Source organism: Sesamum indicum, linkage group LG5 (genome assembly GCF_000512975.1).
Source record: "Sesamum indicum cultivar Zhongzhi No. 13 linkage group LG5, S_indicum_v1.0, whole genome shotgun sequence".
NCBI classification, from domain to species: domain Eukaryota; kingdom Viridiplantae; phylum Streptophyta; class Magnoliopsida; order Lamiales; family Pedaliaceae; genus Sesamum; species Sesamum indicum.
Window position 1 is genome coordinate 4,078,799 of NC_026149.1, and position 12,571 is coordinate 4,091,369.

The following is a 12,571-nucleotide window of genomic DNA, read 5'->3' on the forward strand; positions in this document are numbered from 1 at the left end:
ACTCTATTTCTGACAGTTTCATGAGATCTCTATTCCCTTGTGGAATTGGTCCTTGTTGAAAACCATCTATCTAAATCAGAAAATAAGAGGAAACGCTTTAACATATTTGATAATGAATCTTTTAATGCAGACAATTTGTGTCACTATGGACTTGCTCAAAGCTTTGTGCAATTTGCTTTGTTGCTGGAATATTTGTTGGTTACACCCTGAAGCGACGTGTCCGTCGCTGGGCATCAAAACTTCTGCGGAGGTTGAAGGATGATTGAAAAGTTAGACTCTGGATTTTGAATATTACATGAGGTACTTAAAACCCTAGAGAAAGCTTCTTTGAAGATTAAGATTCTGGTATTTGCAACAAATGGGGACTCTTTATGATGTAATTTAAATTGCATTTCTAATCTGTTGTTACTAGTTGGATGTAAATTTATCTTGGAGCTACTTTACTTTGTTAGATTATATAATGTGTCTAGTCTTGTTTTTCTTTTAGTTTATTGAAGGTATATAGATCCCATATTTCTCATTCTACAACTTCTTTCGTATGGAATTATGAAAGTTCAACATTTCGAACTTGATATTTTTCAATGCTCTATATCCCATACCATTTTTCCCCATCTTATTCAAGAAAAAGTCATTTCTGCATAGACATCACACCACACAGAAATTCATTCTTCAATGGTCCACGTACATTGATGCTATTGTCCTTTTGACTATCCTTGGTTAACAGGCTTTGCATTATTGGTTTTCTTTTTGCCCCTTCAAGTGTGATATCCTTGATTGCACTAGATTGTATAGTAAGTGATATTGGTTTATGCATATAGTGCGTAAACCGCAGCCAATATTTTCCCTGTACCTCCTCTACCTTCCTCTTCGTGCTGCATCTTTCAACTAAATCTTAAACTCCTTCCCCTATGATTTGCAATGTCATTTTGAAGCAAAAACTAACTGAATAATGATTAATACCTCTACAATCCATTGTCCCCAATTTTTACCCAGCTTTCAAATGAACCTCTATTGTGTTTATATATATGGCTATGCTATTTGTATGATTTTTGCACTATCTGAAGAAATGTATGTTATATCCTCATATACATAAATAATTACAAATCCGCTTGTATGGTTAGTTGAGATCTTCTTGCTTAGAAGTATTCCTTGTGAAATTCGAATCTTGTGGATGTCTTATAAGTCAATTCTTGTGATAACTTCTTCAGCTCCTTTGCTAAGATCGGCAACCCACAGTAGAAAACACCTGCACATTGATGAGTTAGTTCTGTTAATACTCTATATCAACCAGTTCTTAAATAGTTGCTATGACATTGAAAAAGAGCTTCATAACAGTGTCTTCATCTTAATTATTATTTAGTTAGCCTGTAACCTCGCTCGAGGATTCCGGTTCTTGGGGCCAATGATACAAGCGTAGCCATAATTGCCATGTCACTGAAAAGAACTTTGTAGTGGTAGCTTCAGCGGGATTACTTTTTAGTTTGCATAACAATTTTTTGCCACTTGAGCTCAAGTACCAGACCCTGTAAGACACTAATAATCGAGGTCCTAAGGAACAGCAAAGCAGATCCCCCAAAAGCAAAAAATTCTACTCAGTGCATGCTTATGAACATCTCCCAAATTCAGTTGTGATCTATTGTCATCTATCTTTCAGTTCCTGATGAAATATTATGAAGTACATAATTGGATTCAACTCATGTAGTCATGTTATTTAAAAATTTATCGCTTGAGTTATGTGTTCTGTTGACAGGTTATTCAAATCATATGTCTGTCAATGACCTGGAACAATTTGAGAGCATGAAAGCAGGAGCTCAATAAGATCAGGATATAATCAAGACACATGGGCATGTTATCTTATTGGTGAATCGGGTCAGAAATCCTTTTACCTACTGTTGAACACGGATGCTTCGCAGCTACTTTATTGAACACTTCTTTCCAGTTGGGCCTTGCAAAATGTGTCCTTACCTGAAATGGAAAATGTGGCGAAATCTTTTTTATTTAGTAATTAGAAGTGTTCTACTCTTAATTGTTTACATTATAAACCCCATGGCTGTTACAGTGTTCTTATTGGTTGGTAGTATAAGGGTATAGATCTTACTCTAGTGCCAGAAAGGATATCAACCCCATGTTTAGCATGATTTAGAGCCTGCACCATGGTGATCAGAGTTGATCTTGCATCACCCTCTTCATAAACGCTTGTTAGATAATTGTGCATCTCAATTTGATCCTATTCCATTTTGATTAAAAAAAAAGATATTAAAATTTATCATTCTATATATTTGGCTAAAAGGATTATTACCTTGGAATATATCACAAAAAAGAAAAGATATTCAATTCTACATTCTATGTATTCAGCTAAAATGTATTGCCCAAGTTGGAAGAGCAATACCTTGTGATCCATCTCTGCTACTTCATTCATCACTCCCTTGAACCACTCAAAGGACCCAGGTTCCCTGGTTACCCAGTAGAAATGTGCCCTCCTCGTCTTCTGTGATTTCTTCTTTCCGCTTGATGTGTCGCATGAAGAGGTAAAACTATTTGAGCTATCATCTGATCGACTGGTGTCTGTGTTGGAGTCCTAAGCCAACAACGGGAATTCAATTGCAAAATTTGATTAAATAACTGTTACTGCAATAAAAGTATTTCTGGCCGTACCATTTGATCATCTGATCTAGTATTGTTCAAGAGATCCTTGAGGATACTTATGAAAGGAGTGGCCCCGATTCCAAGTCCTACAAGAAGTAATACATCATAGTTCTGGTAGTCTTGTGCCGGTGCTCCGTAGGGTCCATCAACAAGCAATTTAGGTAGACTGTACCAAGAAAGTGATTGTTCATCCTAAAGTCATCTTTAAATGAATGTGATAAAATAATTTGGTCACATTACCCAGTTTGATGAACATTTCCCAAAGCTCCAAATTTAGCTCGACCAATCACACATGTTGAACTATTATCTTCTGTAAACACTCGCTTGAGTTCTTGTGTCCAATCACCTACTGTACGGATATGAACACTCAGATAATTGTCTCCTGGTGCTGAAGTGAGTGAAAAAGGATGCCTGGAGAAATATGAATTCATATGAGTACTTGCTGAGTGTGCGCATACAGACGCATGTACATATGCATTTATTCTTGTGTATGTGAGTGAGTGTATGTAATGTGATGCTCACCATTCAAAGGAGGAGATTGCAGGACATTGCAGAAATATATACTGTCCACTTTTATATTTAAATCCATTTGGCTTTGCCATGACCAAGCTGAAGACACCTCCCGGTAGTACAGAAACCTAGTGAATAAAAAAGACACGAAAGAGTTATGGGCCCTATCATTGTAGTTCAGGTAAAATGTAGCCATGATGGATTATATATCAAGTTAATAGAGCTCCACTATGAGAATGTGTCCACTTGGACAATATTAGGCATCTTCTGCAGTAATGCCAACATATTGTCCTTGTTCTTCATCTGGGAATGTGCTTTCTTAGATTAAAATGGTTTGTTCTATATATAGTAGTGTGTTGACTTGGTATCTGCAAATAGCCATTGTGCGTTAATGGTATTTTTACTTCATCACTTTAACTTATTTATATTAATAGAATCTTCCATGCAATGTGTTCATCTATGAAGTTATGATTTGATCTCATGTTGCTCCTAAAGTTTTAAATGGTTTTAGAGAGAGACGAAACTAAAATGCAGTCAATTACCTTCAAAATCTTAACTGCATAATGTTCTGACCTGCGAGTTCTCAGACTTCTTTCAGCTATATAAAGAAGCAGGGGAACAGATATGTACATCCATGTCTGTCGCATCCAATAATATATATTAGTGTTGCTATAGTAGACTAGCTCAATGCATGTTGGTATTGTTCATATGCTTCCTTACCGTTTTCTTGTACCATTGGTGAACCAAGAACAAGAAGGTCCCATGGATCAGAAGTAATACATAGACTAGACCCAGAAGGTGATGGGAATACCAGAATGCATTGAATCCAGTTAGTCTGTTCAATGGTGGTGGCAACTTCACCCCATTTCTTCTAAAGCTCCTTGTAGCTAGCGTAAAGGCGATTATCATCAACACAACCATGACAATCCCAGTAGTGGCGGTAACAGTACTCAGCAGGCTGGTATAGGTGGGTTTTTCACCATTAAAATCAGCAGCAATTAGTTCAAATTTTTCTGGCAATGATCTAACCAGACGAGGAAAATCACATGATAAATGAACTCCTGCATGTACCATAACTCCAATCGCTATAGCAAATGCAATAACCTGCAGGTGAAAGTCAAGACTAGTTCAGGCAAGGAACACACAAGATCACTTCGGATTCTTGCTCTGTAAGTATTTCTTACCCTATGAAAGTTAATGTTGTCATCGAAAGGGAAGAGTACTCTGGCTCTTGTAGATCTTAGCCACGTCAGTATATTACGGCAAACTGGTAGAAGGATTAGGGCCATGTTGAGTTTGAGTGTTTCAGCAGCTCCTTTGGCTGTTGTTAAGCAGTAACCCATTATCTGAAATGCTGCTTTTTGCCTGTAGTGAAGAAACTTCCAGGTGAAAAGGCCAGCCATGGCCAAAACCCATAGAACTAAAATCCAGCCTCTCTGCCAGTTGTCCAGTAGGAGGGACCCTAGTTTGTTCAGCATAACACTGCTCAAATTCTGGCTCCATCCTACACTTGCTGTGCTTAGAGGTCTACTGTAGTTCATATAATTGTCCCTTTGCAGAAGAAGTGCTTCCAACTGCCATAACTGAATACAAGGAAAATTAGGGGAACTCTTTCTCCTTTGTATAACTTTACCCCATAGTAGGTGTTCTACTGTAGACCCATCTTTAAGTAAACTTATTTATTTATTTATTTAATTATAGAGGGGTGATTAATCTAATTTTAGCAATAAATTTACTAGTTAGGAAATGGGTCCATGGAATCTTTCTAGACTTGTTTCTAGGACGGTCTATTTGAAAATGCATCCGATGCACTTTGCATTGAATGATTCAGATATAATCATATGCCCAATGTCTGGTTATGTTGCCACATCTGAAGCAACTCAATATAAAGTGCTCTGGGTGCAGGGTCGAGGGAATCCAAGTAGGACTTTGTCCGAACTTTCGTTCTGTTAATACTGGGGCGCCGATAGTAGGTCAAGGCTAGTGAGGTAGCTATTTGCAGAAATTATCTTTATGTACAACGTGATTAATTACATCATTCGCTATATCTACATTAATAATTCTGAATCAAATACATTTAAAAGAAATAAATAAATATAAACTGCTATGAAAATAGATATACATCTTGATTCATATGATTTGTGACCGTAATCTTTTGATTATAAAACCTAACCTCAATTTTACAATTGGAACAATTATTCTGTAACATGCCAATTAAAAAGATAGTTGATGCGTGGGAGTGAATGATACCTCAATGTATTCAAGATTATCAGGGTCAAGCTCTTCCATAATTAAAGAAGCGTACTCCTTTGCACGTTCTTTCAAATTGGACAGCTTATTGGCAGAAGCACTCAGCAATATTAGCTGGTTGGGTCAAAATAACCAAACCCATATTAGAAAATAAACAAATACAGGCTTTTTCTCTTTTATTAAATTATATACATTTTCAACTCCTTACCAGTCACCACCACTTCTTCACTACAACATCAAACATCAAACATCAAACATCAAATTCCTATTTCTCCCTAAAGTAGTGGTTTGCTCCCCACAGAAGCAAGTTGCAGAAAAACGAAACTTGCTAGAATACAGACACAACGACATTTTGTCCATTTCCGATTAGGTAAATCAGAACAAACACATGATTTAATAATGATTTTGGATTACTCACTCGAAATACTGGGGAGTTCTAATCTCAATTGAATTTGGTCGCACATGAACCAATTATGTAGTAAGGGCAATATCTTATTGTGTAATTGATATACAATTCGAGAAAAGTGATCAATTTTATGGTAAGTATATAACATTTGCTCTATGATTGATTTGATTTGGTCGAACTTAATTTGAATTAGTGTTTCTTATTGGTCGAATTATTTCAGAACATTGGATCCTAGAATTATTACAATCCCTCATATGACAGAAATAATAGTATATAACATTGTGGAAAAAAAAAATCAAAACAAATTAAATTACTATAATATACTTATTATGTCATTGATCACTTCTTTAAAATTATAAGTCAACTACATGATAAATATGTTATAGTTTTTGTGTAATTAGTTTATATATGACCAAACTCATTTCAAACTAAAATTCCCTATACTATCTACAAATTATGATAATTTTCATTCACCTAAAATATCAATACTCCTTAAAATTACTGATTTTCGTCAAGCATGTAAATGTGTTAGATATATTATGGTTGGACCTAAGTTTATCTTCTTTTTTTTTCTTTGAATTAATTATATTTAGATCCCCTCTAAAAATACTATATCACACTTTCTCTCAAAATCTTTTTTGAAATTACACTTTCAAAAAATTCTCGATTTATACATGACCCTTCTTCCATTATACTTTGTATAGAAAATACTAACGTAAGTAAAGAAACATACGTAAATCTTTAATTGTACTCCTTATTTAACATTCTCATGTATATTTTTCTACTTATAAAATGCTAAATATAATATATATATATAGAGTGATGTTAACATCATTGATTTTTTTCTTCAAAGTACAAAATTATGTATAAAAACATTAAATAAGGGGTAAATTAGAAATTTATATAATATTTTTTGCTAACGTCAGTATTTTTCATCCACATCCTAGTAAAAAAAAGGTCAAGTATAAACAGTAAATTTTTGGAGAGATATAAGTATAATTTCAAAATTTTTTTAAGAAAAGATATAATTTTATATTTTTAGAGGGGTCTAAGGTAATTAATCCTTTTTTTTAACTTGTCTTTTGTTTTGGAGAAGAATTAATAATAGGCATACCTCTTGCACTTCATCCCTTGTAATTTTTCCGTCTCCATTAATATCCGCCCTGTGCACATCAACCATTAAATAGTAAGTGATGAAACTGATTTTATTTTATGCAAACACTTTCTCAAATAGCATTTTACTATTTCCATTTAAAAAAAAAAAGGAATTCATTTATTCACGAAAATTTTAGTTCTTATCTTAAATATTAATGAGAGAAAAAAGATGTGTAAAACGGGAAGAAAAATATCATTAGTTAAATAAAACAGTTTCAAATCCTTTTTCTTTTCAAGCTAATTGCCCATTAAAAATGCAAACTTTTGAGTGGAAAGGCTGCCCCAAGTTTCTTGCAATAAGAAACCAATTGGCACTAAAAATAATTTTTAAGAAATTTTTTTACCTAAATTAAGTTTGATAGAATCAAATCAATTATAAAATAATATAATATACTTATTATGTGATTGATTATTTTTTTTAATTATATATCAATCACATAATAAATATATTACAATTGTTTGGTTAAATCATATTTGATTTTGTTAAGGACGGACTAATTCCCGCCGTGACTTTGTCCAACTGGAAGACACTTTAGGCAAATGGACGGTGATAAATGAGAGAGGGAGAGAGGAGGGTAACATGTCGAAGAAAATCTGGAGACGAGCGTCAAAGCTGTTGTCGGAAATTTGAAGCCAGAAGTCATGCAGCTCCGCCTTGGTTATTCTACTGGTCTTCTGCCTCCGCCGCCGCGCCAGAGCGTCGAATACCCCCACCGCAAACTCCTTGGAATCCCCCATTCCTGAACTCAATTCCAAAACACAATCAATATTCATGCATAAAATGAAACTATATATATATATGTATATATTCCCATTCAACATATATATATATATATATATAATATTTTTTGTGGGTTATCAGTACGTACCTATGCATTCGCCGAAGTCTTGCCTCGACAGTAATCCGTCCTTGGCCAACACCTCGAACCTCGCCTCCACTTGTTTCCACAGCAAATTTGGATCCGATTCTCCGCACGTGCTTTTGCTGATGAATCTCAGTCCGCCCAGTGCTCTCTGCGCGCTCGACTTCGTCCTCATCATCTTCGCCTTCATCTTCATCAACTCACGCGCCGATACCACCGCCGCCTGGTGCTGATCCTCCGCCTCCGACGTCGACGTCCTCGCCGACGGCGTCCTCCGCCACGAGAACATCCGCCGCAGCTTCGACGCCGCCGATGTACTCCGCACGAGGAATCCGTTAGAGGTCGACTCGTCTTCGGCCGACGCTACGGCATTCTGACTGGCGGTCGTCGTCGCCGCGGGGGCGACGCTGCACAAAACCACGGAATTATCGTCAAGCTCTAGTGTAACCTCAACTGCTCAAGTCATTGAGGTAAACCGGCAGCATTGCGCCGTAGAGCGGCGGCTCCCGCTGGACTTCCGGCAAGTCAAAGGAGCGGCTGTACTTGGAGCTGCTCCCGAACGAAGACGTCCTCATGATCAAATTCAGTAGGAGAAAATCCAAACCCAAACACAAACCCACCCAGTATACCGCATTAGAAACTGGTTAATCCGCCATTAACCATCTCCATAGACCAAGTGCGACTCCTGTGTGCGTAAAACGGTGAAAATTAATCAGAAATGATGAAAATGGAAATTAAAGTATGAGGAGGAGATGGAGAGAGAGAGAGAAGGCTTGAGTCACACGCCTCGTCCCTGAAAGGATGTTAAAACAAGCACCTCCCAACCGAACCCATCTCTGTATAAGCACACAATTTCAACCCATTCTTGCCCAGTCTTGCCTACGCGCAGAGTAGTTGGCGCTTTGGCATTTCTTCAAATACCTCTCCTCCATTTCCATTTTATTATTATGTTAATATATATATATATATATATATATATCCCCATCCCTCCATGGAAGTACTTTGTTACTTTATACATACATAAATATATTTGTGTGTTGTGTGTGTGAATGTGTACGATTGATTTCATGTTTAGATGGTAAAATTTGGTACTATTGTACATCATCATACACACATTGCCCTCAATCTTGTCTTTTAAGTTCCATATATGTAACCAATTTTTTTTAAAGAAAAAATAATAAACTAATTCATAATATAATAATTTATTTTTTTGTGTAATTTAATTATATTCACATAAACCGTATTTTAACTAAAAAAATTCATATCAAAATAAATTATAAATAAACTATATACCTATATTTATATATTAAATATCTATATTTAATTGTGACTTCTGAAAGTCACCGCTCAAACAATAAATTATTAATTATTTTTTTACAATGATATGGAGGGTGGGGCAGTACTAGTTAGAAATTACGTGTGATAGGTTAGACATGCGTGTTGGTGAAAAGCAGGAGCCTCAGCACTAAGTACGCAATAATTAGAATTTTCTTTATTTTTATTTTTATATTAAATTATATTATTATTTTTGTTCCGATCTAGACAAGCATCACATATTAGTTACAAACAAAAAGTTTGAGGAGTTTATAAATCCTATGACCTGTTCTCTCTAGTGAACCATATTTTCAAAATAAAATTTTAAAATTCGTACGAAGTCAAAGCGAACACCCAACACAACGGCATACCCGTTAAATTGGGAGTCGCATAGTGTTCTAATTAATTTATGCATGTCATATATATTAAAAAAATTTATTAATTAAAATAAATAATGTAATATTTGTATATGCTACTTAAAAAATATACATATATATAGTAAATGAATAAAAAAATATAATATAATATAAATTAGGAAATCCAATTCTATTTGATCAAATTAGTACGACCAATTGACTGAAGTGGTCGTGCAGTACTTTATGTAACATCGGACAAATTTTACGCTATGTAGAGAAGACAAGACAGGCTGAAAAGAACACCCCCCCCCCCCGGCGCAAAAAAAAAGGGTTATTAATTATTTTTTGTTTTTTTTATTTCCTTTAATTTAATCTGTGAATTTCATTTAAAGACTGATCCGGCTCGTTCACGTGCGATCGTGATCAACGATCGATCCACGTTTTCTCCTCGAATCTGATACTGGGCTTGAGTATAAAACAGTACAGTTAAGCTAGTCGGGTTCGTCTCGATGACGACACTCCGATGTTTAAGTTAATTGAGGTCGAAGGAAAAATATGCGATCTAAGTTTGCGATTAAAGTAATTGAAGTGATGGTACCTCTTTTCACGGTGGCCTAGAGTATTTGTAGGACTTACATGGGTCCCACCACTTGACGTGTGTCGTCACCGGCGTCATCATGTAATTCCACCTGTCTGGATTGGTATACAGGTTAGACTCGAACAACCTGACCCACAAGATATTAGAAGTCGATTACTGTCAGCCCACAAGATATCCATATAAAATAGTGAGTTCTACATTCTTTATAACTCGATTACCACCGCTCCTGACTAATTAACCTCATTGATATGGCCTCCATTGATGGCATTTGGCTTCACGGCAATGTTTGCAAAAATTTGTATTTTTCTTAAATTTTATATTTAGGATCGCATTATAAAAATATAATAAATTTTTTCTTACTTTATAAATAACACGACTTAAAAATTATACTAAATTACTACTATCTACCATATTAAAATAAAAATCAGTACAAAAATTTTAATTTTGCCGCATCAAAATCAATATTTGTCATAATTTTAATAATTTTACCTGAAATATTTGTTATTATTTTTAGCTATGACTAATGTTCTAACGTCAATTGCATAAAAAAAAGGACGACTACTAATCATTAGCCCTTTTTTAGTTTTGTCCCTATTTATTATGATTTTCTCACTTGCATCACCCAAACTTGAATTTTTTTTTAATATTAGTCCGTACATACATTTGTAATATGTCCAAATATGAACTTGTAATAAAGTGGGCAAACAGAAAATCATAGGGTAATTATGATGATCCCAATAATTAATGATGACACGGTCAAAACAAGTTTACAGTTCATTATCAACTAGCATTTGTAGTTTAATTTAGTAAATTTCTAGTCTAATCTAGTCGTTGCATTAGGTAAAAATTTGAAGTGAATTAGACAGCACTTTTAAATTTGGGAGGAATAATAAAGTTGTTCAGTCAAAATGATTTAGTTTTTTTTTTTAGATATTCACATCACCTTCTCCTTATATTTAGTATAATTATACATAAATTTCCTATAATTTGATAATTTGTGTAACTTGCAGGCTGCAACTAATCAGTAATAAGTCAATTGTGGGTAGATATGGACTTTCAATGAATTTTGCTTTTTGCTAATATCAACAAAATCGAAAAGTTTGACTGGTGGAGGGATCTATTTATTAGACGAAAACAAACGTTTAAGGTATTAGATGTAATTTTTCAAACCATAGGGGGTCTACGTAATTACACCTAAACTTTATGGGAGGCAGTGTAATCATTCTATTTTTTTTTTAAGTAGTATGCGGCTCGTTACATCAGTCAATACATTCAAATTCAATGACTGATTCAATACATCAATAATTTAAATCAACAAATACATGTGAAACAAAAAAACAACAAACTACTTTAGAAGTACCCAGACATATACCCACACTTGTGAAACTTGAACTAATAACCTTTTTAGTTATAAACCATCAACTCAGTCGATCAAGTAAGACCTCGTCGGCAAAAGCAATCTAGTTTATGTTAATAGCAAATGGCTTGTTCGAACATATTATAATTATTAATTGTAAATCGGATATGGAAAGTCGATTAATTTTAGACTCTCCAGTCCACCTTTTCTTTATAATTGGGTGGCAATGAGATTCAAACTTATAACCTCTTGTTTGATCTGACACCGATACCACATTAAACGACTACCTGATTTAAAAGTTTTTAAACTATCAGAGAGAAGAATAATTTAGTGTTAATATCTAAATACGTCCCTCGTGAAATTTTTCTTTTATAAACGTGCGTCAATGAGATTTGAACCTAACGTATATTACAATAAGACATATTTATTACAATCACAATCAACAAGTATCTTCAATTCTCATTATTCTATTTCTATCTTGAGCTGGCTTAAGTATCGAAAAATTTTAATTGAGAACCTCTCAACAAACCTAACGATCTTTTCTTTTTTCCAATTTTATGCTTTATTTAAAATATTTTTAGAACTACCTCGATCTCGACCTCCTACTTGAATTAACATATCTTCATAATATATTGTGAAGCTTAGGCATGTGTTTGGTGATCATAATTTAGTATATATATATATATATATATATATATATATATACGTATTATTTTATTGTACGGAATTGAACTCTAATTAATTATTTATCATGGGGTCTACCAAGGGAAAAAAAACCTTGAGTTTGTAAATAGTTGACTACGTCGTTGATTCCTTATTTATTTTTTATTCTTTTTCTTGGAATGAATCGATTATAGTTCTGTTATTAATTTCAATTTGAACAACCAACGTACCAATTATCAATATTAAATATTTATAATTAATCAGACAATTGTTGTACCAATAGATTTTCAAATTTATGGGCAGTCAACTTCCCGATTGAACTAGTCCCTATTAGTTCATTTATCTTAAGAGTTAATTATACTTAAATTCTCTTAAAAATACGAAATTATACATTTTCTCAAAAAATTTTTAAAAGTTACACTCACTCTCTACGAAAATTATCTTACCTGACGC

At 34.2% G+C, this 12,571-nt stretch overlaps 2 protein-coding genes across 2 annotated transcripts in view; one reads left to right on the top strand and one right to left on the bottom strand.

Annotated features, from left to right (window-relative positions):
• Positions 1-1,905, top strand: part of LOC105161957 — a 3,260-nt gene extending 1,355 nt beyond the window's left edge. Inside the window, exons 2-3 of the mRNA XM_011079838.2 lie at positions 131-300; positions 1,751-1,905. Of these exons, the coding sequence (XP_011078140.1) occupies positions 131-266 (136 nt within the window). The 3' untranslated portion in view covers positions 267-300; positions 1,751-1,905. The remainder of the gene's footprint in view (positions 1-130; positions 301-1,750) is intronic.
• LOC105161955 (respiratory burst oxidase homolog protein E) lies at positions 968-8,756 on the bottom strand. Its single transcript, XM_011079837.2, is given in 15 exon segments — positions 968-1,246; positions 1,887-1,965; positions 2,099-2,227; positions 2,390-2,578; positions 2,656-2,812; positions 2,887-3,057; positions 3,169-3,284; positions 3,699-3,794; positions 3,877-4,260; positions 4,341-4,739; positions 5,407-5,520; positions 6,927-6,975; positions 7,548-7,707; positions 7,837-8,284; positions 8,286-8,756. Coding segments are annotated over 15 exon segments (2,721 nt in total). The 5' UTR covers positions 8,406-8,756; the 3' UTR covers positions 968-1,136.